At 62.8% G+C, this 26,446-nt stretch overlaps 3 protein-coding genes across 3 annotated transcripts; 1 reads left to right on the top strand and 2 right to left on the bottom strand.

Annotated features, from left to right (window-relative positions):
* Positions 1–7,628: 7,628 nt before the first annotated feature.
* Positions 7,629–9,596, bottom strand: GPR3 (G protein-coupled receptor 3). Its single transcript, XM_061357656.1, has 2 exons — positions 9,298–9,596; positions 7,629–8,724 (listed from the first exon to the last, which is right to left on the bottom strand). The coding sequence occupies exon 2, from the start codon at positions 8,721–8,723 to the stop codon at positions 7,737–7,739; it is 987 nt and encodes a 328-aa protein (XP_061213640.1). The 5' UTR covers position 8,724; positions 9,298–9,596; the 3' UTR covers positions 7,629–7,736.
* Positions 9,597–11,254: 1,658 nt separating this feature from the next.
* CD164L2 (CD164 molecule like 2) lies at positions 11,255–15,094 on the top strand. Its single transcript, XM_061357676.1, has 6 exons — positions 11,255–11,441; positions 12,662–12,766; positions 13,114–13,191; positions 13,321–13,389; positions 13,990–14,155; positions 14,504–15,094. Exons 1-6 carry the CDS (start codon positions 11,369–11,371, stop codon positions 14,517–14,519), a joined length of 507 nt encoding a protein of 168 aa, XP_061213660.1. The 5' UTR covers positions 11,255–11,368; the 3' UTR covers positions 14,520–15,094.
* A 1,177-nt stretch (positions 15,095–16,271) lies between these two features.
* On the bottom strand, positions 16,272–21,921 carry SYTL1 (synaptotagmin like 1). Its single transcript, XM_061357677.1, has 14 exons — positions 21,630–21,921; positions 20,078–20,226; positions 19,476–19,569; positions 19,215–19,260; positions 18,940–18,992; positions 18,665–18,815; positions 18,389–18,490; positions 17,577–17,743; positions 17,399–17,501; positions 17,158–17,319; positions 17,011–17,089; positions 16,841–16,940; positions 16,557–16,762; positions 16,272–16,488 (listed from the first exon to the last, which is right to left on the bottom strand). Exons 1-14 carry the CDS (start codon positions 21,842–21,844, stop codon positions 16,349–16,351), a joined length of 1,767 nt encoding a protein of 588 aa, XP_061213661.1. The 5' UTR covers positions 21,845–21,921; the 3' UTR covers positions 16,272–16,348.
* Between the last annotated feature and the right edge of the window lie 4,525 nt (positions 21,922–26,446).

Genomic DNA, 26,446 nt, shown 5'->3' on the forward strand with positions numbered 1-26,446 from the left:
GGAGAGGAGTTCTCTGAGCAGCAGACACTTGGGCCAGCTTTGGCAATGCTGCAGGCAGTTTGGAGAGGTGCTTTCTAGTGGGGTGACCACGTACACAGGGACATGAGGAGCAGAAAACGCTGGTATTCCCTTGGCTTTCTCTTCCCTTACTCCAAAGGAGGGGGATTTCTGTGCCTAAAAACATCTTGTGTGGGAGCTAAGTTGCCCATCAGACCTAACCCACTTCATTTCCTTCAATTTTGTGATTCTAATTCATTAGCTAATTTTAAGAGGACATTTCTCCTCCTCACTAACTCTGTGAATTCCCAGGCTGCTCACTACAGATCCAGGACTGGCAAGGGGAGAAAACAGTGGGCTTGACCTAGGTTTTGTTCCTGGTCTATATTCCCTTCCATAGCATATAAGCCTATCTTGGAAATGTAGAAACAAATACCCCTGATGCCACAGATGTGTATTGTAATCTGAACGTGACTCTTTCAGTGGAGTTCATGCCAGAAAGCAATTCCAAAGCCTTTTGGAGATCACGGGTCCAGCTGTGGTGGGGTGGGACCAGCTGCATGTTCCTCCAGCCTCTTTGCCTTTCCTACCATCAGGTATTTTGCCAGCCTGTGCCTGTTCCTTCTCCTCTGGTTTAATGGTGTTGCTCATACCTGGAATGCCAGGCCCAGGCAGAGGCTGCCAGCTTGCTGCAAATCCTTCTTGGGCTTTGATTGATGCCTTCAGTTTGTGCCATTGTGTTCCTACTGGTGCCTTGTGTGCGTGTCTTTGCCAGAGCAGGGGATGGGCTTTTCTGGGGTGTGGATCAAGCTGGGATCCAGTGTGACCCTCAGAGATTTACGGGACTGCTAAAGCAGGAGCTTGTGCCTGTCAAGCCAGGCAGGATGCAAAGGGCGTAGACTCCGAGGCATCCCCATGGGCTGGGAACATGTGAGCAGCACCAGTTCCAGGTTCTGGAAGAGAGAACAAACCCCTCGGGTGCTGGTGAGAGAGACTTGGCAATGCAAAGTGCTGATTGCTGCAAGCTGGGTGAGGGGGGGTGAGAGGAGAACCGCTGCCTCTTGTTTCCCTGCTCTTTCCATAAGCATCCTCCTCTGGCTTCCCTCGGAGACAGGTTCCTGGGGAAAACAGACCTTTGAGCTAACCCAGGCTGACAGCATTAGCACACAGGGAAGCGAGGAACTTGCCAGTGCCAAACCTGGCTTCAGTTTAAATTGCCTTAACTAGAGCCCTGATCCCTGTGGAGATAGGGGGAGTGAGTATTCCTGTCGTGGGAAATCCAGGCAAGTGCCATACTCTCCATGCCCCAGATGGATGGTCTGTGAGGCAGGGCCGGGCCTCAGGGTGGTAGGGACACGGTTCCTGTTGCACAAGGCTGCTGTGTGGGCGATCCAGCGGGGAGTTGGCTTCTCTGCCTGCTTCTCTTGCTTGCAGGGCCCTCCTGGCAGCAGGAGGGACACTGCTTTGTCCGTGCAAGCCTGCTGGTTACCACCCTCTGCTCTCAGACTGGCAGAATCAGACCTGCTGGAGCTCAGCTGGGTTGTGGACAGGTAGGGAAGGCTGGGTGCTGGGTTTTAAATCTCCTTTGATTGCACAAGGAGCTCGATGTGGTGATCGCTGAGAAACAACTGCTTTAAAGCAGCTGCCTTTGAGGAGCATTGCAAAATGGGCCACCAAGTAAGCTGAATAGTTCTGAAAGCAGTAGGGGAAGAGGAGAAGTGCCAAAAACAACCTTTGCAAGACACAGCAGCTGTGCTGGAACTGCAGGGCTGCTGCCCCATGTTGACCAAGGGGCTGTGCTGGGCTCCCCTGCAATCCATGTCATTCCATGTGAACTTCCTCCTTCCTTTGCCCGTGGCAGGCAAGCCTCAAGCATTTCACAAAGCCAAAAGCAAGAGCTGGCAGTGGGGACCCTCCCTGCTCTCTGCCTCCCCCCCAGGAGGACCCCCCTGTTCCCATGTCATCCCAGCCTGTATCCGTACGGCTATGCGGAGCCGGAGCAGCCGTTCCCTCCGGCCTGGCTGCTCGGGGTGTGCAGGTCGGGGCAGGCCGCTGCTGCCTTCCCCTTCCCGGCTCCATGCTCCTGGTTAAACATTCTCCCGGTGTCCTCGCCCGCAGTGCTTGGCTGCTGCTCCCAGCAGCCTCTTCCCCCGCCACCCCCCTTCCCAGGGAAAACCTCATCCCGCGGAGCCTCCTCCGCAGCCGGTGACCTTCACTGCCTTCTCCTCTCCTTATCAGGCTCCACGCACCAGAGCAGAGCCAGGAAAGGGGCTCCTGGAGGTCCCACACGGCCCAGGAAGCAGGGAATGTTGGTTCAGGGAAGGGATGTGGTGGTCACCATTATCATTCAAGCCAGGAACTTACTGAAGGTGCCTCTTTGGGAATTACCTGGCCTTGCCGGAGCTGCCTGGCAGGGCTTGGTGGGGGGCAGAGGCCAGCTTTCATTCCTGTTGGATCTGGGGAGGGGAGGGTGTGCTTTCTCCTCTTGCTTTTGAAACAAAGCCTTGAAGTGGGAAGTGGATCCAATGTGTTTATTCCTGTATTAACATTCATTTTAATTCATTTCAGAAACTAACCCTTTTTTCCTTCCCGGTTAGAATGACATAGACTTAGACATAGAGCTGTAACCCTCTTCAAGTGCCTTATTTTCCTACATGATATAAATATATTTATAAGAGTTAATGATTCCACTTGTATCTTAGGGGTTGACTGCTGAGCAGAAGCTAAGGCAGGAGAAGAGATGGGAAGTGCCCTCGGAGGACGCAGCCAGGCTGGGGGTCGGATGCGGTGAGGGATGCTCTCAGGGTGCAGGGGGTTCCTCACATCACACCAGAGGAGTTTCAACCCTAAGCTCTGCTCAGAGAAACCAATCTCCTGAGCAGAACTGTTGGGTTTTCCTACCCCTGCAGACAAACACTGATGCCTGGGCTCTGCTGCCTCATGTGCACAGATGCAGCTGAAAGCTGCTGCGGGAGCAGAGCCCAGCCTGTGTCCATATCTGTATCCTCACTGCCTCCTGGCTTCCCCTGCGCTGTGCTTCTCCCTGTTGGTCGCTGGGTAAGCCAGGCTTTTCCTGCTTCTTTGGTGTCCATAATCAGCTCAGAAACCCCTGGATGAAGATTCCCAATTGCAGATTTTTGTAATGTACATGTAAAAAAAACAAAGAATTTTTGATCCTTTTTTAAAAACTATAAAATTGATAAAACCTTTCGATCCAGCCAGTGCCTGGTGTGTTACTGCGGGCACACAGTGAGGACCCTGCCGTGCTCTTGGGCATGTGGATAGGGGCAGATCCTGGACTGAGGGGCTGCTGCAATTCCATAGAATCCCAGCCTGGTTTGGGTTGGAAGGGACCTTGAAGCTCATCCAGGAACACCTTCCACAAGAGCACGTTGGACAGGCCCTGTCCCAAGCCCCTCTCCAGCTTCCCTGCAGCCCCTTCAGGCACTGGAGCTGCTCTAAGGTCTCCCCTTCAGGAGCCTTCTCTTCTCCAGGCTGCCCCAGCCCAGCTCTCTCAGCCTGGCTCCAGAGCAGAGCTGCTCCAGCCCTCGCAGCAGCTCCATGGCCTCCCTTGGGCAGCCCGGCTGCAATCAGTGCTCCATCAAGCACCCAGCCTGCTTCCTGACCACAGGTGCGGGGACACAGGGATGGAGGCACCAGCAGGTCCCAGAGCTGTTCTGCAAACACCATCCCTGCTGGAGCCTCTTCCAGCACCGTGCCAAGGTGGATGGAGGATTATGGCTGGGGGTACTTAGTGCTGCCCGCAGTGACCAGCGGTGCCAAGGCAGGAGGTCCAGGTTCCCGGGGGTGCTCCCTGTCATAGGGATGAGCCTGGGCTCTGGCCACTGCAGCTGGGGTGGGAGGGAGCTGCTGTTGCTGCTTTCCTGCTTCCCTTTCAGCCTCCCAGGGTCCCTTTGCAGTGAAGCTGCCTGGCCCCAGCCGCAGCAGCGATGGCTCGGGGCCCTGTGTTCAGGTGCCACGTCTGGGCTTGGGTTTGCTTTGCCAGTTGGTGCAGAGCAACAAAAGGCTCCATCCCTGCTGCTCTTCATCCCTGCCTGTGCAGAGCTCTGCTCTGCCAAATTCCCTTGGCTTCCAGGAGCCACCCATGCGCTCGCTCTGCAGTGCTCTGCCTTTCTTGGCTGACAATAGTCCCTGGCTGCAAAACCTCATTAGATTAATTGGCCTTGCCAGCTTCTGAACAAGCAAGCCCTTTAGTCATGCTGGGGCACCGAGGGCAGGGGAAGGAGGCATCTCTTGGGCTTCCATGCTCCGTGGTGCTGCGTATTGCGGCTCTTGGATCCATCTGGAACTGGGGCAGCAGCCGGCACCCTGGCTCCGTTGCCTTCATGGTTGTGGCCAGGGCTAAATCAGTGCTTTTGGGGTACCGGCCTTTGAGACTGGGGGGGATTGGGGAGCGTTGTGCTGGTTTATTCCCCTAAAAGGTAAATCCCAGTCCCAGATCCACCTTCCTTAGCAGCCCATCTGCCCCCAGCTGATGGGGAGAGCTCTCTCCTGCTGCTGCTGCTGCTCCCTGGGTTCAGCTTGGCGCAGGGACCAGGAGCCCAGCAGGGATGCTCTGCGATGAGTTCTGAGCCCGGCACATCCCTGTGGAGGAGCTGCTGCAGCCGGGGGAGCCTCAGCTCTGCTGCACCTTGGGGCCCGGGCCTTGTTCTGGCCCAGGGCTCGGCCGCAGCCCCGTTCCGTGCTCTCCGCCGCGGCGGTGCCAGCCTGGCCCGGGTGCGCTGCGCGTCCTTGCCCCGCTGACGGGGGCCCCGCGGGAGCGCAGCGCTGCCAGCTCGCATCAGCGTTTCCAGCCCGGTGTCACCGCGCGCCCCGCGTGTGGGCGTGCGGGGATGGAGCTCAGCCCGGCAGCAATGGCTGACTCCTTCTCGCTCTTTCTGCCTCCCCCCTTCCCTTCCCTTCCCTTCCTTTCCCTTCCCTTCCCTTCCCTCCTCCCTGCCTTTGCCCGTGCCTACGCGGCTGTGTGGGGAAGGCAGCCGGCTCCCGTGCTGCGGATGGCTTTATCTAGAGCTCTTCCATCTGCTCACAGCAGCTCACAAATAACCACGGGGTGCCAGAGGAATTATGGATTTGGAGCTCGAGCTGCTGCAGGCTGGCAGGGCAGCGGCTCCGCAAAGGCCAGCGATTGCATGGAGACGGCTTCAGGCAGCCAGCACGGGAAGGGGCCCGCAGCCGGGCAGAGCACGCTCCCCACCAGCATCTCCTGCCCCAGCGCGGTGCCAGCGCCGTGCCCGTCCTTGGAGCCCCGCACCCCTGAGCTTGCGGCACCTTCTCCATCCCGTGCTGCTGCAGGGCGCTGACCCGCTTCCCACCCGGAGCAGCGGTGATGCCTCCTGGAGCTCTGCTGGGGGCCGGGAATGATGCTCCAGAGCCCGCACCAGGAAATGCCTCCCGCTGCCTTCGGCATTTGGTAAAGCCCGCCGGAGCGGGGCCGCCTTCCCTTCATTTCCTGCCTGCTCCCGCTTCCAAGGAAACCAAATCCCCCAAAGCCAGGGCTGAGGTTGCTCATTTCAATGGAACCCAGAACCAGAGCTCCCAGCCCAGCATTCCCAGCCTGGCCATGGGGCTTAACTCTGCCCCACATCGCTGCTCCTGACAGGGGGGCAAAGAGCTGTGACCAAGGGGACAAGGGCTGCCCAGAGCCCCCAGCTTGGAGGCAGGAGGCTCCTATGGCTTACAGCATGTGCTGGGCAGGGCTGCCAGATGTGTCTCACAGCTGGGTGATGCCTTTCAGCATCTTTCTCCACCCAAGAGCAGAGCAGGCTGGGCCCTGCTGTGGGCTGTTGGCCCTGCTGCATTCCCCAAAGGCCTGGAGCAGCTGGGAATGGCTCTGGATTCACTGCTGTAACAGGAGAGCACCCAGCACTGTGGCAGGGTCCCGGCCTCATCCAGACTCGGCTTTCCTCATCTGTGCTGGCAGGAGGGATCTGGACACAGGTAGGAGCTGAAGGATGCATTCTCCAGCCAGGACGTGCCCCACAATGGCTGTTGGCAGCAGGGAGCCAAGCGGATGGGTATGAGGGGCCTGGCCCCTCGATCTGATGTGACACGGGGCTGGGATCTGGGGGGGCTTTTGATGCTGGACTGTCCCCCAGGTGAGTCTGGGGAGCCCATCCCACCACCCACCCCGTCCCATCCCACCAGCAGCCCTGCATGGACCTGCCTTCACCCCCAGCACCGGTGTCACCCAGTGCTCAAGGGAGGTGGCAGGCACCAACTGCCTGTGACTAAAGCAGGGCTGGGAATCAATCACAGCACCTCTCACTGCAGAGAGAGGGATGGGGGATGGATGGGTTCATGGATGGATGGATGGGCCAGGACATGGGGGGCTTCAACCCCTGGGCTTTGCCTCTTTCTCCTGGACTCAATCTCAGTGGGGACTATGGGACTCCCAAATTTCCTGTTCCCAGTGCTGAGCCCAGCCCCATCCCCCCATCTCGATGCTTTGCTGCCATAACCCCATCACAGCACTCAGTTCTGCTTCCTGATGGGGTGGCCAGGGGCATGGGGCACAGAGAGGCTGAGCTGCCCTAATTAGCTTTGCCATCGTTAACCTTGTGGCATGGGAGCAGCAATGGGAATCTCACATCTCATCTGAGCTCTGTCTCCTGCAGCATAAGCCATGGGGTACTGGGCAGAGCCTGCACCAGGAGCAGGGCTGGGGTGTGATGGAGGCAGCACTAACAGCCCCAGGCCAGCTGCGGCCCCTCTGCCTGCTGGGTGCCATGAGGATGAGGATGGGGAAGGCTCCCCAGGGGCCGGCTGCTGCTAACAGGATGTGATGGGAGGGGGAAGTGCTGTCGCTTGGGATTTCTGAACCAGGAGCGAGGAAAACAAGGGGGACGTGGAGCTGCTGGAGCCACGGAGCCACTGCGAGGGCTGGAGCATCCCTGCTCTGGAGCCAGGCTGAGAGAGCTGGGCTGGGGCAGCCTGGAGAAGAGAAGGCTCCTGAAGGGGAGACCTTAGAGCAGCTCCAGTGCCTGAAGGGGCTGCAGGAAACCTTCAAGGTCCCTTCATCCCAAACCTATGGCTCTATGAGAAGACTTCCTGGATGTGGGGTGACAACATAGGACCCCAACCCCCATGACACCCCCATCCCATCACCAGCCGCAGCTCCTCGTATCACAAACCGCTTTTATTCCCCCCTTCCCCAATGGCTGTAAACAAGAAGCATCCCCCCCCCCCCCCACTGTGAGCACCCGCCGCAGGGTCCCCATCACCCCCATGTACGAATGCAGCCCCAGTGCAAAGGCATTGGCAGGGGAGCGCTGCGAGGGGGGACCCAAAGGCAGCGAGCACTAGAGGGCAGCAGCCCCCAGCGCTGAGCTGGCAGGAGGGAGGTGCTAGAGTCACATTGGATGCTAATTAAAGCTAATAAATGAGCGGATGGATGGGAGAAGGGGTGGGTTTGAGACCCCCTCCTGCGAGTGCGTGTCCCTAATGTACAAAACAGATTCGTTCTCTGATGTAAAGAACGAGGCTGTAAAACAAGAGGTGAAAGAACGTCCCCCCTTAGAAAAATAAAGCATCATCAGTAGATGTAAAGAAACTATGAGGATTCCCCCACCCCATATACATATCACAGCTAGAAAATATCCTTTTCTTCTTGTCAACTCCAAAAGTGGGGAAATAGAAGAGGAGAAGCCCAAAAGGACGGGGATGGGAAGAGCTGCCTGATTCCAAGGGGATGAGAAGGGGGCTGACGGGGCCGGGCTGCGTCAGACGTCACTGGGGGAGCAGGAGCGGAAGGGCAGGGTGGAGGACAAGCACCCGCAGCACACGGCCCACAGCACTCTCTGGATCTCCTGGTTCCTGAAGGCGTAGATGATGGGGTTGATCATGGAGTTGTAGGTGGCGGGGAGGAGGGTGGCGTAGGTGTAGAGGGCCGGGTAGCTGTGATCCCCCAGCAGGCAGTAGATGGCAAAGGGCAGCCAGCACGAGGCAAAAGTGCCCAGGATGATGGCCAAGGTGGCGATGCCCTTCCGGGTGGTGACATAGTGGGAAGTGGCCAGGAAGTGTCTCTGGAGGGCAATCTGGTGGGCATGGTGGCGGATGAGCCTACAGATCTGCATGTAGAGCTGCAGCATCACCGCAAACACCATGAAGAAGGAGACTGAGAGGATGATGAGGTGGTTCTTCGTCAAGGGCTTGACGATGCTGCAGGCAGAGGGCTCCTTCAGGCAGTTCCAGCCCATGATGGGCAGGAGCCCGTAGCAAATGGAGGCTCCCCAGGTGAGGATCAACATGAGGTAAGTCCTGGTCACTGTCCTCTCTGAGTAGTAGGTCAGGGCATTGTAGAGGGACAGGTAGCGGTCGATGGTGATGGCCAGCAAGCTGCTGACGCTGGCAATGAAGGAGGTGACCAGGAGCCCCATGGTGAGCAGGCTGATCACCTCCGATGGGATGAAGTAGACAAAGGCAAAGTGCAGGATCAAGCCCAACCCAGCCAGAAGGTCTGCTGTGGCCAAGCTGCCAATGAGGAGGAACATGGGAGCCCGGAAAGCCAGGCTGTAGAAGATCACCACCACCACAACGGCGTTCTCGCAGGAGATGATGGTCCCGGAGATGCAGAGGACGACATCCCATGGGTTCAAGGCAAGGGGCTGCACCACCGACTCCAAGTCCAAGGAGCTGCTGCTGCTGTTCCTGGCTGCCGACCAGCTTTGATGGCTGTCGCTGGAGTTGGGGGGCTTTTCCCCCATCATGCTGCTGGAGAACAAGGGCAGCCCTCAGTGCCCACCACCCACACCAGGGCCCATGGGGTCCCCATGTTGTCACCCCACATCCAGGCAGGGTTTTTCATAGAGCCACCCACTTAAAGCTCACCTAGTTCCAACTTCTGGGGGGACACCAGACCCAGGGTGCCCCCCCCCAGTTGTGCCCAGCAAGGGGGCAGAGCGCTGTGTGTTGAGAGATGTTTGCTCCTGGAGGGGGCGTTTGGTTGGTTTTAATTCATTTGCAAGCAAATAAAACCAATATATGAATAAAGGGGGGGGGGGGCACAACACATCCCCCTACCCCCTAGCGCTCTGCCTGCAGGGGCTTGGGCACTGCACGGTTTAGGTGGATAAACACAGCACCTACATCCCTCCACTGCCCATCCCCGGGGCTTCGGGACCCAACTGATGGAAACCCGAGCAGCAGGTGAATGGGATCGGCCCCATCCCAGCACCACCATCAGCCCTCCAACAGGTGGAATCCCCCTTTACTCCCTCCCAGGACACATCAAGGTGCTCTCCCCATCCCGGTGCCCCCCACATCCCGGTGCCGGTCACTCACCTGCCGGGATGCTCAGCCCGGCGCCGGGCGCCGCTGCCATGGGCGCTGCCGATTTATAGTGACCGAGCCCCGCCGGGGGGGGGCGAATTGGGGGTGATGGGGAGGGGGAGAGGGTTGACTCACCGCCCCCCCCCCTCCCCATTCTCCTTCTGTGACGTCAATGACGCGCCGGAGCCAATCAGCGCCCTGTGAGGCGCGCCGCATAGTAATCGCATCGGGGCTGGAGCAGCTCATTCATAAAAACAGAGCCCCCCCGGCCCCCCGCCGCCCCCGCGTCCCTCCTACGTCCACCCTTGTCCCCCACCCGGGGCCCCCCGCACCCCCCATGCAGAGGAGGGGCCGTCCCTTGTGCCTCCCCCCGCGCTGCAGAGGTTTGGGGGTTCCATGGGGTATGAAGGGGGCGGCCCGGGGAGAAACGGGGGTTCCCCCGCCCCAGCACAAAAGGAGGTTCAGCATCACCACCACCGCCCCCCCCCCTCTTCCGCCACGGCTTTCCCATGAGGGGATAAATCATTCAAGGACGGGAGAAGCGGGAAGGGCTGGGGGGGGTTGGTTCGGGAAGGCGGCTGGCAGCGAGGAGGGGGAGGAGGGGAAGAGGCGTCCTCACCCCCGGGACAGTGCCGGGACGCGTCCCCCCTCTTCAGTTCCTCGAAGCCCGGAGCTGAGCATCCCGGGGGGGGGAGGGGGGGGGCTATCCCGGCCCCGCTGCCAAAGCGGGATGGGAGCGGGGCGGGGCCCCGCGGGGGTCGGGAGCCTCCGGAGAGGGACGGGGCTCGGCTCGGGCCGGCCCGGCGGGAGCTGTTCGCGGTGCTGAAGGCGGCCGGTTCCCACCCGCAGCTCGGTGTCCGCGCCCCGGGGGGGAGCGGCGGAGGCACCCCCTGGGGGGGTCGCGGTGCCCCGGGCACGGAGAGAGATGGAGCGGTGAGTGCAGTGCTCGGTCACTGCGCTGAGTGCAGCCTGCAGGCAGTGCGTGCAGTGCCCAGGGTGTGCAGTGCACAGGCAGGGTGCAGGGCAAGCAGTGAGTGCAGTGCGCAGGGTGTGCAGTGCACAGGCAGTGTGCAGGGAATGCAGTGAGTGCAGTGAGCACAGTGCAGTGCACAGGCAGTGTGCAGGGAATGCAGTGAGTGCAGTGAGCACAGCGTAGTGCACAGGCAGTGTGCAGGGAATGCAGTGAGTGCAGTGAGCACAGCGTAGTGCACAGGCAGTGTGCAGGGAATGCAGTGAGTGCAGTGAGCACAGTGCAGTGCACAGGCAGCGTGCAGGGCAAGCAGTGAGTGCAGTGAGCACAGTGCAGTGCACAGGCAGTGTGCAGGGAATGCAGTGAGTGCAGTGTAGTGCACAGGCAGTGTGCAGGGCAAGCAGTGAGTGCAGTGAGCACAGTGCAGTGCACAGGCAGTGTGCAGGGCAAGCAGTGAGTGCAGTGAGCACAGTGCAGTGCACAGGCAGTGTGCAGGGAATGCAGTGAGTGCAGTGAGCACAGCGTAGTGCACAGGCAGTGTGCAGGGAATGCAGTGAGTGCAGTGAGCACAGCGTAGTGCACAGGCAGTGTGCAGGGCAAGCAGTGAGTGCAGTGAGCACAGTGCAGTGCACAGGCAGCGTGCAGGGCAAGCAGTGAGTGCAGTGAGCACAGTGCAGTGCACAGGCAGTGTGCAGTGTGTCTTACGGCGCACCCCACGTGCGGTGAGGGCAGTGCACACACAGTGAGCAGTGTGTGCAGTGCATCCAGTGCAGTGTATGCACTGCGTGTCGAGGGTGCAGCCCCCCCGGGACAGGGGCTTCCCCCCCGTCACTGCAGCGCGCACACGGTGGGACGGTGATGGGAGGATAACGGGGGATAATGGGGGATAAGGGGGGATAACGGGGCAGGCACCGCCGGAGCCCCCCTCGCCGTGCCCGGGCCTCCCGGGGCGGAGCGGGGCGGGACCAGGCGGGACGGGGCCGCCTCTCCCCGCGCTCCCCCCCCCGCGGGGCCGCCTCCCGCGGGCGCGCATCTGCCCGCGGCTCCGCTCCGCTCTCGCTGCGCTCCGCACCCGACACCTCCCGCCGGGCCCGGGCTGAGCCGCGCCGGGCCATGGCCTCGCCGTTGCGCTGCGCGCTGCTGTGCGCGCTGCTATGGGCGCAGCGCCCAGCGCCCTCCCGCGCAGGTACGGCCGGGCCGGGGGGGGGGGGGGGGTGAGCGGGAGGAGTTGGGAGCTTTGGGACAGATGAACTTTTGGGGGGGTCTTCTTTGCTCCCCTCGCTCCTCACCCCCGCGGGACCTCCCCGCATCCGCGATGGGGAGCCCCTTTCCAGCGGTTGGTTCCGGGTTTGGGGAGAGGGAACTCGGGGGGACCGGAACCCCCACAGGGCTTGGGGGTTCCCCCCACTGCGGGACAAGCGGGGTCCGGGGGGGTCAGGTTGGGAGCCGGCGCCCTCCTGCCCCGGGTGCGGGTAACTCCGGGTGGGAATTGTCTTTGACCCCCGCTCCGTCCTCCCGCCCCCCAAGGGCCGGGGCTGTCCCCGGCTGCCCCCGTTTCGTTCTGCTCCCTCCGCACACCTGAGGGCAGGAGCGGGAGCTGCCGGCGTTGGGCTCCAGCGTCTGCTCCTGCGCCTGCCGCGGTAAAAATAACTTCAATCCCAAACCTGCCTGAAACCCTCGTGAACAAAGCCCCACTTCCCCATTGGCTCCCGGCAATGATGGGGGGGGGACACCCGCGCTGTGCCCCCCACGGTGCATTGTGTCCACAGCATCCTGCTCCGTGCCTTATGCCACCAGTGACCCCCTTTGCTTCGGGAGAAGGCAACGGCTTCTATCAGTGGGCATGAGGGGGGGGCCGGACCTGTGCACCCCAAAGGAGTGGTGCGGTGGGAAGCTCACTGCATGGAGGGGATGGGGGGGGAGCAAGAACAAGGTTGGGGTGGTTCCTGCGTGGCAAAAGACCCCTTGGGACGGGGTGCGAGTGCTGGGCAGGGGGGATCGTGTCCAGGGTGGGGATGGATCTCAGCGCAGGCGTGGGATGCAGCGAGGTGCAGGCAGGGCCCGGGCCCAGCTCCCCACTGCAGCCTCCCTGTGAGAGCCCTGTAAATTAATGATGAGCTCAAGGCAGGGCACCTCAGAGCACCCAAGTGACCATGGCCGGGGTGATGGGGCGAGCCCTACGTGGCCGTGGGTGCTGTGGGGTGCATGGTACTCCCTCTATAGAGGTGCTCCAGATGCACCTTCATCCTGGGATGAGTTTAATGGGGTTGGTGCTGCGAGAGGCGTCCTCATCCCTCCTGCTGCATCCTAAGGAGTCTTCCTTCACGGAGCAGAGGGTCCAGCCCTATCCCAGCTGAGGGGGGACGGGTGCTGGCTCTGCCTCACCCCTTCCCCTGGCCTTGGCAGGAGGGTGCAGCGAGCTGGAGCTCTGTGAGACCTGCACGGGCAGCCCCAGCTCACACAACAGCACCGGCTGCGTCTGGGTGCGCTGTGGGACCCCCGAGGAGCCAGGTGAGGGGCTTGGGCTGGGGCTGGGCACTGAGGGGCTCCCCCAGCCCCCGCTACTGGGCTGCTTCCCATGGTCAATGTGCATCTCCTCTGACCCATCCTGGTGGGAGCAGGGGACCCAGTGGCTGTGCTGGGCTCGGGGCAACTCTGGGAACCCTCCATGGAGATGCTGGTGGAGCAGCACCAAGTGATGGAGATGGGGGAAAAGAGCTGTTTACAAAGCCGTTCTGTGGGGCTTTCCCCTATGGGAGGTGACCCCCAGACGGGTGCCCACCCCTGGGAATGAGCTCTCCCCATCCCAAACCCTCACTGGGGGGCTCCTTAGGAAAACCCTGCTCCTCTTCCCACAGAGAAGGGGAGCTGCATGCAGAGAGGGGCGGCTGCGAGGGAAACCTGTGTGCTCTACAACACCAGCACCCAGTGCCGAGGTAACCCCAGCAGCACCCCCAGACCCAGCAGCACCCCCCCCGTGGGGCTGAGATCTCCCCCCGGCACAAGGCAATGGGATGTAGCGGTACCCCCTGACATCCCTTTCCCTCTGCTCCATCCTCGGGCAGTGCTGAGGTCCCCCACTGAAGAGCCTCCACGGTCCCACGGCAAGGAGCCACCAACGACACATGCACCGAGTGAGTGGGGCTGGGGGGTTCGGGTGTCCCTGGGCACAGTGGGGTGGGACAAGCTGCTTCCCTCCATGTGTGAGCAGAGCCACCCTTGGAGCGGCACCCATGGAGCTTCACGCTACCAGCACTGGCCCCGTGTCACAGCGCTGTCCCACACCCCCCTCTGCCCTAAGCAGTGCTGCAGCGATGGCAGGATGGGGCCGGGGGGGTCACACCCTGCAGCCCACCAGGGACCAGCCCTGCGGCCCTCCCCGCTGCAAGAGACATGTCTGGAGCTGGGGCTGGGCATGGAGCAGGAGCCTCTTCCAGGAAATGGGAACTGGAGAGCACTGGGCTCATTACAGCCGGTAACCGGAGCCCGGAGCCCTCTGAATTATTGATCCCATCGGGCTCCTTTTGCTGCTGGCTCCTCTCCCATGCGCTGCTCCAGCATGGGAAGGGCTGAGCCTGTCCCTGCACCCATGTGCTGCTGGGGACATCCAACCCTCCCTCCCCATGGAGCCACGGGGGCCCATGTGGACCCTGAATCCCCTCTCCTTGGCGGGAGCGTGGCTACTCATGGATGCCAACAGCTCCCATAACCCCCCCATCCCTGATGTCCATTAGGGACCACCAGCACCAGCGCCCCATTGACAGGCAGCCCCGAGTTCCACCCTCCTGGCTTCGACACGGCCAGCTTCATCGGTGGCATCGTGCTGGTGCTCAGCATGCAGGCTGTGGTCTTCTTCATCATCAAGTTCATCAAGTCGAAGGACAGCACCTACCAAACACTGTAAGGCCCCCAGGGATGGATGGGGGGTCCCACATGGCCCAAAGTGGGGGTCAGCTGGGGGGGTCTCTGTGGCCGTGTCCTCAGTGGTGTCTCCTGTGGCTGTTTGTGCCCATCCCCCTTGTGTTGGGGGGGGATTTTGGGGGTAGAGGGGCTCCATCCCCCCTTGCCTGTCCCCTCCATGGTGTCCTCAGTTTGTTGCTGCCTGGCCACATCCTGCCTCTGAGCCCCATAGGGAGCGCGGGGACCCCGGCTGAGCCAAGGTGGGGGGCCCACCCCTGTGCCGTGGGGCTCACTGTGTCTAACGGGGGGGGGGCCGTGCCCCATCTCTCTTTCCTTGCACGCTGCCAGAGAGGACAACCAGTAGGTCCTGGGTGCTGGTGGTGATGGGGACCTGCACCCGCAGAGCTTCATCCTTCCCTCACCCCTACCTGGGGGGAAGCCAGGGGGCGTCGCGGGCCCTCTCCTGGTGTGCATGGGGGGTGTTCCCCAACTCGTTTGCTGTTTTCCTGGGAGTTGTTAGTGCAGGCAGGAAAAGGGGGTCCCCCCCTTGTCCCCCCGGGTTGGAGCACCTGGATGGAGCCAAGGCCCAGCCCCTTGACACAGCCGTGTCCCCTCCCCACCCTGGGCATCCCCTGCCCCGTTGCCTCCCCTCAGCCATGGGGCTCCCCCAGAGGGGTCTTGCTGTGTGCTTTTGCTGTGCCTCTGTCTTGCTGTGGGGTGTTTGGGGGGTCCCCCTTGTCTGTGTGCTGTCTGGGGGGGGGCGTGCTGTGTGCTGTGGGGTGACACCTGTAGCTGGGGCTGCCCCAATTAAACTCTGTGAGGTGGCGTCTGTCTCATGTCCGGGGGTGTAGCTGGGGGGGGGGTTCAGTAAGTGCCCCCATCCCTCCTCATCGGTGCAGGACCAGCCCTTCCCCATGGCTTTGCCACTGCACTTGGGCACCCCCCTGCATCCTGCTCCATGGGGGGGCTGCAAAAGGCTGGACCCTCGCCCTGCACCCCCCCCCCCCCCCCGGGCACATCCACCCGGGCCCTTTCTGCTGCCTGCTCTTTGTCCGCTGCACCAGGATCTGAGGCTGCCCTCGTCCTCCATGGGGCAGGCAGAGAAGAGGCCGGTGCATCGCTGCCTGCATCCCTGCCTGCTGCCTGCATCCCTGCCTGCTGCAGGACCGTCCCTGTCCGCGGGCACAGGGCCCACAGGGCTCCACATCACATCTATGCAACTGGCTCTGCCCTGGGGGGCACCAGGGTGGGACTTGTCACCCAGTGGGTGCTCCAGGCTTGCTGGTAGAGGGGTGCAGCCAGGCACAGGGGCCCCATCCAGCCCTAAGACCAAGCCTCGGGGGCATCAGAGGGCGTAGGGCCACGGCTGGCAGCAGCGGGACTCTGGCACAGAGGGGACAGTGACCCAATAAAGGATTTTCCTCCTGTTCCTGGTGTCCGTGTCCTTGTCACCCATTGTCACCCCCAGAGCCCGAGCAGTGGGTGCCAAACCTGTACCTGCCCTGGGGACATTGGAGGGTGCCTCCTCTGCATGTGCCCCCTGCACGCCACCACGGACCGAGCCCTTCCCTTCAGGACCACGGGTCACAGCCCCGGGTCCAGCTCCTGCCTTCCCCCGTGCCCTGGGACCCTTCCCGGCCCGCACCGTGCCCGGGGGTTGCAGTGCCCGGCCCTTCACCCGCCGAGCAGCTGGGACGTGCCCCGGCTGCCACCGCTTCCCCTTCCCCTCGCTCCTGTTTCGCAACCGGTGCCGTTGGGGCGCAGGATGCGGTGAGGCCGGACCCGAGCCCGGCCGTGGGGAAGCGGAGCCCGATGGAAGGGACGGAGCCTCCCGGTGCGAAGCGGCCCCGGTAGGGAGCAACCCGGGAGGGAACGGGGCAGCCCCGTGCGGGTTCTCCCCACAGGGAACGGGGCAGCTCAGCGCAGGGCACCGCCTCTCCCGGTGCTCAGCACCGTTCCGGGGGACACACAGGGGCAGTGATGGAGGGGACAGCCCCCCAGCGGCAGCAGTGGGGCGCGGAGGGGGTGTCTCCAGCCCCACACTGGAGGGGGCAGTGAGGGCCCGGTGCGCACTGCAATAAGGAGCCACCAGATGAGCCCTCCGGTGCCGCTTCATTGCTGCTGACGGGGCACAGAGCCCAGCCCTGCAGGGATGCTCTGGGCTCAGCTCTGCCCCCGCCGTGGGGCTGGAGGCTATGCCCTGGGGACAAGGTTGGTCCGGAGGGGTAGGAGAGCTTCGACCCATTGCCCGGGCTGCTGCAGCAGGCGGCCCCACACTCCCCGCTCCTCCGCTGTGGAGTCCATCCAGCCCACGGGTAGCCCATAGCTGCTCCCTATGGAGAGATCCCCGTGTCAGCCCCTGTCACTGCACGGCGGGCACCCAGAGCTGTGCCCTGCTCACCGGTGCCCAGGCTGAGCCGGATGCCACCAAGCTGCCGCTTGGCAAAGGCTTCATGGTGCCAAAGGGTGAACTCAGCGCACGCCTCGGCCAGGTCCTTGGCTTGGAAGCCGTCGTACACCATGGTGTGGTTAAAGAGCGGGTTGAGGCTCCGCTTCACCACCCGCGTCTTCTGCCGGCTCGCCTTGGAGTCATCTGGCAGCACGTAGCTGGAGTGACAGCAGGGTGAGGGACACCCCCCACCCAGCACCTATGGGTGCCCCCCAAGGGTGCCTTCATCCCCTTACCACTGCACAAAGGCATCCACGGTGCCGCTCTGCAGGGGGACGAGGCTCTGAGCATCCTTCACCCAGATGTGCAGCTCCCCTGTGGGTGGCAGCCCCACGCCTGTGGGAGAGAGGGGTCAGGGACCCCCCTCCGGCCCCAACTGCCCCGAGCACCCATGGGCACCTCTCACCTTCCAAGCCGGCAGGGATGAACTTCAGTGCCAAGTTGAGGCTGCCCCGGCTGGCAAGGCCGTCCAAGGAGACGGGCATCTGGGGAGGATGGGGCTGTTATGGGGTGCTGATGATGGGGCTGTGGGGCTGTGGGTCTGGGGGCTCACCCGTGGCTGGAGGCTGAACCACTCGGGGCCGGTGTTGTCCCAGTCCCAGGTGCCCAAAGCGATTTCCACCTCTCCCAGGAAGAGGTTCCTGCCCAGGCTGTCGTGGTGCCACACCGAGAGGTTCAGGGTCCGGCCCCGCAGGTCCCTCTTCTCCAGCTTGTACTGGTGCAGGGGCACACAGGCAGGGTGAGGTCACCCCCCCGCAGCCACGAACCCCCCTCGAACCAGGGACACCCCAAACCTTGAGGGTCTCATTGAAGATGGGGTCCAGGCTCCTCTTGCGCACCGTGGTCTTGCGCTTGCTGCGGTTGGACTTGTCCGGCAGCAGGTACGTCTTGATGTACCTGGAGCCGAGGGGCGAGGTGAGGATGCAGCAGGGACCCCCGGGGCATCCCTGCCGGGGCTGCCGCAGCACTCACGGGTCCGACCGCTGCTTCTTGGCCTCGGCCAGCTCCCGGCAGCGCAGCACATGGACCTGCAGCTCCCGCCTGCCCGGGTCGTAGCGGAGGGAGAACTGGACCCAGCCCCGCACCGGCACCCGGCCCAGCTCGGCCTCGCTGTACAGGCTCACCAGGCTGCTGCTGAGCTGCGGGGGACAGCGGGACAGGGATGGAGAGGGGACCCCCCAGACCCATACACAGGCACATGCACATGGGCATACACATAAACATACACATGCACATACACATACACATGCACATGGGCATACACATGTGCATACACATACACATGTACATACACATGAACATACACATACACATGTACATACACACGTACATACACACGTGCATACACACATGCACACACATGTGCATACACATACACATGTACATACACATACACATGTACATACACATGCACATGTACGTACACATATACATGCACATACACATACGCATGTACATACAAGTGCACACATACATACACATGTACACATGCATACACATGTACATACACATGCACATGTACATACACATGCACATACACATACACATACACGTGCACATGCACATGCACATACACATGCACATACACATGCACATACACGTGCACATGCACATGCACATACACATGCACATACACATGCACGTGCACATGCACATACACATACACATGCACGTGCACATGCACATACACATACACATGTACATACACATACATATACACATGCACATACCTGTACTCATGCCCATACCCATACCCATACCGACACCCCCCTCCAGCCCCATACCGTGGATGAGCTCAGGCTGGACACGGAGGAGCTGGTGCTCAGGAGGCTGCTTCGGGGCGCGTGCCCGTTCTGTGGGGACACCATCGGGGGGGTCCCCGGCCCCTGCCAATGTGAAGGCAAGAGGGGTGAGCCCCCCTGCAGCCCATCCCCAGTGTGGGCTCCTGAGGGCACCCAGCACTCAGTGCACTGCTGACCTTGCCCCCAGGGACAGCCTCCTCAGCCCCATAGAGACCTATATAGCCCCATAGACACCCTCCCCAGGTCCCGCCATCCCACCTCCCCAGCATCAAGGCCATAGCGTGCAGACTGGGGCTCCTCCTCATCTTCCTCTGTGCTGGATGTGCCCAAGGGTCTCCCATTGACTGTGGCACCTGCAAGGGAGTGGAGTGGGCCAGGGCTCCCCCATGGACAGGAGACCGGGTCCCCTCTTTTGGCAGGAGGGAAGTGAAGAGATGATGTGGGGCTGGGAGGGGTAGGGGGCTGCTGAGCAGCGCTGAGGAGCTCCAACCCCCCCGAGCCCAGCACTGGTGCCCCCATCACAGGTACCTGGCTCCTGCTGCGGTGACCCAGGGGTCCCCTCCGGAGCTGGGGCTGCGGGGCCGGGCTGCGGGAGGCACAGACGTGGTGACCATGGGCACACCTCTGCCCACCTTGCTCCCCTCCGGGGCCCTGAGGACATCCCGTGGGGGACATCCCATGGGGCTCCCCAGCGGCAGCACCCTCCTGGGGGATGCTGCAGCCCCAGGGCTATGGAGTCAGGGTGACCCAGGCACTGACCGAGCCCATCACCAGGGCATCAGGTACCCCCTGCCCCCCAGCCACCAACCTGGGGCGCTGCTGCTGCTGCCTCTGCCTGCACCTCTGTAAGGGGCCTGTTTGGAAAGGCCACCGTCAGCTTCTCTCGTTAAGGAATGAGGGTAAAGAGCTCCCCCCCATCCCACATCCATTGGTAGGGGCCAGCAGGGCCACAGGCACCCCCCTCACGTGGGGGACAGACAGACACCGGGACAGCGGCAGACACCAGAGCCGTGGGCTCTGCTCCCACCTCCAGCCCCCCCAGGGTACCCATAGGAGCTCCCACTCTCACCTCTCCTCCGGCTCCCCCCCCCCATCATCATCCTCCTTCTCCTCCACCAGCGGCTCGGCAATGGCCTCCAGGCTGGGGCCATGCTCCAGCTCCCCTGCTCCAGGTGACAGTGGGGACCTCAGAGGGGTGGACACGGCCCCAGTGTTCCCCCATCCTGTCCCGTCCCACCCCACCCCACCCCATCACATCCCACCCCCATCCCATCACATCCCACCCTATCTCATCTCATCTCATCTCATCCCATCCCATCCCATCCCATTCCATCCCATCCCATCACATCCCACCCCCATTCCATCCCATCCCACCCCATCCCATCCCACCCTGTCTCATCCCATCCCACCTGATGCCATCCCATCCCACCCTATCTATTCCCATCCCACACTGTCTCATCCCATCCCATCCCATCTGATCCCATCCCACCACCATGCCATCCCATCCCACCCTATCTCATCCCATCCCATCCCGTCCCACCCCACCCCATCCCATCCCACACTATCTCATCTCAACCCATCCCACCCCATCCCATCCCATCCCATCCCATCCCACCCCATACCATCCCACCCCACCCTATCTCATCCCACCCCACCCCATCCATCACTGACCTTGGGGCCTCCTCCTGCGCCGGATGGAGGCACGGACGAGGTCGGAGCCCAGGTGATGGTGCCGGTGGCGCTGGGCACGGGCATCACAGAACCAGTCCCCAGTGAGGGTCCACAACTGGGCCAGGTCTGACACTGACCTGCGGAGCTCACTGCTGGCAGAGACAGCGTTGGCCCCCCCCACTGCTGCCATGGACCCCATCCCCACCATCCCCATCCCCACCATCCCCATCCCCACCATCCCCATCCCCGCCATCCCCATCCCCACCATCCCCATCCCCACCATCCCCATCCCCACCATCCCCATCCCCGCCATCCCCATCCCCACCATCCCCATCCCCATCCCCACCATCCCCATCCCCATCCCCGCCATCCCCATCCCCATCCCCGCCATCCCCATCCCCATCCCCGCCATCCCCATCCCCACCATCCCCCATCCCCGCCATCCCCATCCCCACCATCCCCATCCCTGCCATCCCCATCCCCATCCCCATCCCCACCATCCCCATCCCCGCCATCCCCATCCCCACCATCCCCATCCCCATCCCCACCATCCCCATCCCTGCCATCCCCATCCCCATCCCCACCATCCCCATCCCCACCATCCCCATCCCCCTTCTCCCCATCCCCGCCGTCCCCACCCCCACCATCCCCATCCCCACCATCCCCATCCCCATCCCCCATCCCCACCATCCCCATCCCTGCCATCCCCATCCCCATCCCCACCATCCCCATCCCCACCATCCCCATCCCCATCCCCACCATCCCCATCCCCGCCATCCCCATCCCCACCATCCCCATCCCTACCATCCCCATCCCCATCCCCATCCCCACCATCCCCATCCCCGCCATCCCCATCCCCACCATCCCCATCCCCATCCCCACCATCCCCATCCCTGCCATCCCCATCCCCATCCCCATCCCCACCATCCCCATCCCCACCATCCCCATCCCTGCCATCCCCATCCCCATCCCCGCCATCCCCATCCCCACCATCCCCATCCTCATCCCTGCCATCCCCATCCCCGCCATCCCCATCCCCGCCATCCCCTTCCCCACCATCCCCATCCCCATCCCCACCATCCCCATCCCTGCCATCCCCATCCCCATCCCCACCATCCCCATCCCCACCATCCCCATCCCCACCATTCCCATCCCCACCATCCCCATCCCCACCATCCCCATCCCCACCATTCCCATCCCCATCCCCACCATTCCCATCCCCATCCCATACCATCCCCATCCCCATCCCCATCCCCACCATCCCCATCCCCACCATCCCCATCCCCACCATCCCCATCCCCACCATCCCCATCCCCATCCCCATCCCCATCCCCACCATCCCCATCCCCATCCCCATCCCCACCATCCCCATCCCCTCCATCCCCATCCCCACCATCCCCATCACCTGATGGAGCCCCCAGGCCTGGTCCATGGTTGGTGCCCCCAACAGCATCACCTGACAGGATCAGTGGGTGCTCCCCCCCCCAGCCTGGCTGCTCCTGGGGGTTCATGGTGTCCCCAAGGGTGCCACAGGCAGGGAGCCCCCCCTCACCTGATGCGCCCCTCCTCGCGCTGGCGCAGCGCCCAGTCCCGCCGCAGCACCTCGGCGATGGCGCACTGCTCCTCCTCTGTTAGGAAGCTCAGGTCCAGCAGCACCTCAGCACCCAGCTCCATGGTGGGGATGGGGGTACCCCGGGGTGCTGGCCTCGGGGGGTGCTGGGGTACGGGGCACTCAGTGCACTTGGCCTGCACCAGTGATGCCAACATCTGGAGAGAGACCTTGGGGATGCCTTGGGGTGGGAACCATCCTGAGCCTCTGCAGAGAGATGGGGAGGGCCTGGCATGCGCACGCTCACAGTGCCCCCCAACACCCCCAGCGGGGTGCCAGGAGCAGGAGCAATCCCATGGGAAAGCTCAGGGAGCTGCTCCTGCTGCCAGGCCCCGTGCCAGGATCTGCCCGTGTTTGCCAAGGGTGTTTGCTCCGGCCCTGCTGCTTTCCCACGGGTCCCCTCGGGCGCCACAAGGGGTAAAGGGGGCTGGGGCCGAACCGGGCTGAGACCGGACTCAGCTCCCGACAGCTCCCAGGGTGCGGGGGGGGCCGTGCATCACCCCCCTGCTGCCCTTCCTGTCCCCAGCGCTGGGGAAGCGCTGCCCAGTGAGGGCAGGATATTGCAGCAGCACTGGGGCAGGATCAGTCCTGCCTCCCCCCCCCAGCCCAACGGCACCCTGGGGACCCTCCAAGCACCCACGGTCACCGTGGGGCTTGGACACCAGCGGCCGCAGCCCTACAGAGGGTCCTGTCCCAGCCCCACGGGTGCCTTTACTGAGCCCTGTGGGTCCCCAGCCCCATGGGTGCGCCTCCCCCAGCCGCGGGGGGCAGGACTGCCGTGTCTGTACAGGGACACGCAGAGACCCCCCGGACCCCTCCCGGGGCCTTCCCCCCACAGCCCGCGTCTCCCACGGAGCACCCCCGTGTCCCCGTCCACCAAGAGACGCCCCAATCCCACCCCACCACATCCCATTGCGCTGCCAAGGACACCCCGATCCCCCTCCCCACATCCCTGTGTGCCCCCCATGAGCCCCTTCCCCGTCCCAGTGTGCCCGCAGCACCCGTGGGCCCTTCCAGGAGCACCGCCCCACGGCCCTCCCGCACCCCGCACCCCGCACCGGCGGGCTCGGGCACACACACGCACGTTACCGGTGTCACTGCACTGGGACGATGCCGCCGCTGCTCTCCGGTCTCCTCCGGTCTCCGGCCCCGCTCGGGGGTGCTCCCCCCCCGGAACTGAGCGGCACCCACAGTGGGTGCAGGCGGCAGCGCCGGCAGAGGGTGCTGCATCCGGCCCCCCCGCACCAGTCCAACCAGTCCGACCTCCCCGAGAGCCGCGGGGGGGGAGAGGGGACATCCTGCTCTGCAACAGCGAGCTGCGATGGGGGGATGGACCATGGGGGGATCCAGTGCAGCCCCCCCACAGGCAGGGTGAGAGGAGCCAGGTCCCCAACTCCCCCCCCCCCCCCCTCCCCCGCCATGGTGCACTGGGCTGCACTGGGCTGGAATGGGATGAAATGGGCTGCAGTGGGCTGGAATGGGCTAAACTGGGCTGGAATGGGCTAAACTGGGCTGCACTGAGCTGGAATGAGCTAAACTGGGCTGAACTGGGCTGGAATGGGCTAAACTGGGCTGCACTGGGCTGAAATGGGCTAAACTGGGCTGAACTGGGCTGGAATGGGCTAAACTGGGCTGCACTGGGCTGGAATGGGCTAAATTGGGCTGGAATGGGCTAAACTGGGCTGCACTAGGATGAAAGGGGCTGCACTGGGCTGGCCCATGGGTACCCCCAGCCCCACATCTCCTATCCCATGGATACCCCCAGCCCCACATCTCCTATCCCATGGGTACCCCCAGCCCCACATCTCCTATCCCATGGATACCCCCAGCCCCACATCTCCTATCCCATGGGTACCCCCAGCCCCACATCTCCTATCCCATGGATACCCCCAGCCCCACATCTCCTATCCCATGGGTACCCCCAGCCCCACATCTCCTATCCCATGGATACCCCCAGCCCCACATCTCCTATCCCATGGGTACCCCCAGCCCCACATCTCCTATCCCATGGATACCCCCAGCCCCACATCTCCTATCCCATGGGTACCCCCAGCCCCACATCTCCTATCCCATGGATACCCCCAGCCCCACATCTCCTATCCCATGGGTACCCCCAGCCCCACATCTCCTATCCCATGGGTACCCCCAGCCCCGCTCCCTGTGCTAAAGCAGCCCCAGCCCACAGCAGCGGGGGGCTGGTCACGCTGCACCATCGCACGTGGAGGGCACAAGGCTCACACTGATCTGGTTCCCTGCAGCACACTGGGATGGATCCCCCTTCCCGGCCTCCTCCCTGGCTCCCAGCAGTGTCCTCCCAGGCTGGGCCGTAGCAGAGGGACTGAGGAGCAGGATCTCATGTCCCAGGCCCCGGGCACAACCGGGTGCCGAGTGTGCCTGTGCCGGCTGCTCCCATGGAACCCGCAGCGTGGCTCGGGTGGAGGGGGGGGCTGAGCGGGATCGGATCCCGGCGGTGGCTGTGACACGGCTGCTCTGTTCCATCCCATCCCTGAGCCTTATCCACAGCCCCGTTCCCGGCCGCTCTTCCCACCCCGCACGGCCTCGGCTTCTGGCCATGGGATGGAACTGAAACGCGGCTGCAGCAGCAGCGATCAGCGCAGTGCCCCCAGGCCAGGCAGGGGCACCCTGCTGGGAGCAGGGAACACGGGGCTGGAGCTGCACATCCCGCCCGGCTCCTGCTCTGGTGCTGGCAGGGAACCGAACGGAACAGAGGGGCCAGAGCAGAGCCCCTGCTCCTCCCACCCAACCACGGTGGCTCCACGAGATGCTCCTGCACTGGGCCCCTCCTGTCCCCAAACCCACTCCTTGGGGCAGGAGAGGAAGGGGAAAGGGGGAACCCAACCCTGCTCCTGGCTGAGTGCTGGGAGGAGGAAGAGTCTTGGAAGCACTTGGAGACATCACAGAAACGAGTTTATTCCCCCCTCAGGATGCTGAAAGCACAGAAGCAGTTTCAATATTGACAGAGGGCTCCAGCGCCCAGCAGGGAGCAGAACAGAGGAGGAGGGAACGACTGGAGAGCAAGCACAAGGCCAGAGCTCTGCCCCACAGCCACGGGCAGAGGGGGGTGAGGGAAGCTTTGACGTGGCTTGTGCAGGGGGGCTGCACGGAGAGGATGCTCCTCACGCTCCTCCCGCACCAGAGGAAGCAGCACACTCCCCCCAGTCACAGCGACGGGAAGAACCCACCCAGCCCAAACGCTCTGTGGTACCTCGGCTCTGGGCTTTCCCGTGGGATGCCATTCCTGCCATCTCCACTGGTGCAAGCGGGACGGCTGCCGAGCCAGGACATGGGTGAAGCGCTGCCCTCCTCCCCAGCAGCCCCCATCCTGCTCCAAGCCCATCTGCTGCTGCTCGAGGAGTCTCCATTGGAACCCAGCTCTGGTTCAAGCATGAGGAGCAAAGGAGGAGGTGGGGAATGGCACTGAACGCGGCTTTGGGAATGCCAGGAGCAGGGAACGTGGCTGCAGCCCTGGTCTCAGCTCCAGGTCTCAGCTTTGGCAAGGCTCGCATTGATTCCACACTGACCCCACGTGTGAGATGCTGAGACTCGAGGTTATTGCTATGGTGTAAGAGGCTCCAGCCCTGGGGCCAGGGGCTCTGAGCACATCCTTGGCAGGTCACTGAGGAATCAGACTCGCATCAAGAGCAGAGGCAAAGGACCAGCCCCTCCTGTTCGACTGGCTCGTCCTGGGGTGCTTCACCAGCGAGCGAGGCAGCGGAGCTGGGAGACACCTCCACACATCACCCTTCCATCACAAGGTGCTCTCTGATCAAGAGCTTGGCTTCCCCATCAGCACCAGGCCCAGTGCCCTCGGGCTTGCTCTCCACACAGGCTTGGAGTGACTGCACAGAGCAGGCACCAACCTGTGCTTCAGCTCCAGGTCCATGCAGCGAGGTCTGTGCATCTTCACCCGCTCCACAACAGCCAGTTGTGTGTGGTGACACACAGCGGGATGCTGAGGACAAGGGGGTATGTGAAGGTGACTGAGGAAAAGGAGGAAAGGCAGGGATGGAGCAGTCAAAGAGGGGTTCCCATCCCTCCCAGAGGGCTGGAGGAGTTGGGAAAGCCGTTTTCTTCCCTCTGCAGTGGGAGCCCTGCTCAGCTGCACATCACCCTTTAGCCACACGTCTGTAACAGGCTGCCTGGCTCAGAGCCCCCAGAAAGCAGCATCTGAGGCCACAACCTCTCCATAGGAGACCTGGAGCTATCCCCCTACTACCTGTCCTGTCCCATCCAGGGCTTCAAAGGGCCATCAGCCCCTTGGTGCTGCCAGAGCAGCATCTCTCACATCAAAGCCAGTCCTGCAAAGCACTACAGAGCTCATGCACCACCCTGGAACCAGTCACAAGGAACCCAGGGCCCCAGTTTAATGCTACAAAACCCAACCAGAACATGGGTACCTTCCGATCCCTTCACCTCTTCTGTTAAGCTCTGATGGCCCCAGGTCTCAGGATGCTTTCAAACCCCTACACTGAGCCTCCCCGAGACAGGTACCTGCTGCTCCAGCCACCTCTGCAGGCTCAGTAATGCTGCACCACACAAAGGGCAGGGGAGCAAAGGGAAGGAAAGTGGCTGGTGAGCAGTGTAACAACCACCTGAGCTGCTCCGAGCACAGGGAGAAGCAGGGATGCTCTGTGCTCTCTGGCACAAGCTAAAAGGGACTCAGCAGCAGGCTCCCCGCTCTGCAAGAGGCCATTGGAAGCGTGCAGCCTGCCCTGCGCTGCACCAAGCCGGTGGATGGA

Source organism: Neopsephotus bourkii, unplaced genomic scaffold (assembly GCF_033783945.1).
Source record: "Neopsephotus bourkii isolate Nb327-2 ecotype Australia unplaced genomic scaffold, CSIRO-AGI_Nbou_v1 NB_909, whole genome shotgun sequence".
Classification (NCBI taxonomy): Eukaryota; Metazoa; Chordata; class Aves; order Psittaciformes; family Psittacidae; genus Neopsephotus; species Neopsephotus bourkii.

Coding starts and splice junctions, on each gene's coding strand:
- GPR3 (XM_061357656.1), bottom strand. CDS start 8,723: ATGATGGGGGAAAAGCCCCCCAACTCCAGCGACAGCCATCAAAGCTGG.
- CD164L2 (XM_061357676.1), top strand. CDS start 11,369: ATGGCCTCGCCGTTGCGCTGCGCGCTGCTGTGCGCGCTGCTATGGGCG. Junction 12,767..13,113: donor TGGGACCCCCGAGGAGCCAG/GTGAGGGGCTTG, acceptor CTCTTCCCACAG/AGAAGGGGAGCTGCATGCAG. Junction 13,192..13,320: donor CACCAGCACCCAGTGCCGAG/GTAACCCCAGCA, acceptor ATCCTCGGGCAG/TGCTGAGGTCCCCCACTGAA.
- SYTL1 (XM_061357677.1), bottom strand. CDS start 21,844: ATGTTGGCATCACTGGTGCAGGCCAAGTGCACTGAGTGCCCCGTACCC. Junction 19,261..19,475: donor GGGGGGGAGCCGGAGGAGAG/GTGAGAGTGGGA, acceptor CTTTCCAAACAG/GCCCCTTACAGAGGTGCAGG. Junction 16,489..16,556: donor CCGGCTCAGCCTGGGCACCG/GTGAGCAGGGCA, acceptor ATCTCTCCATAG/GGAGCAGCTATGGGCTACCC.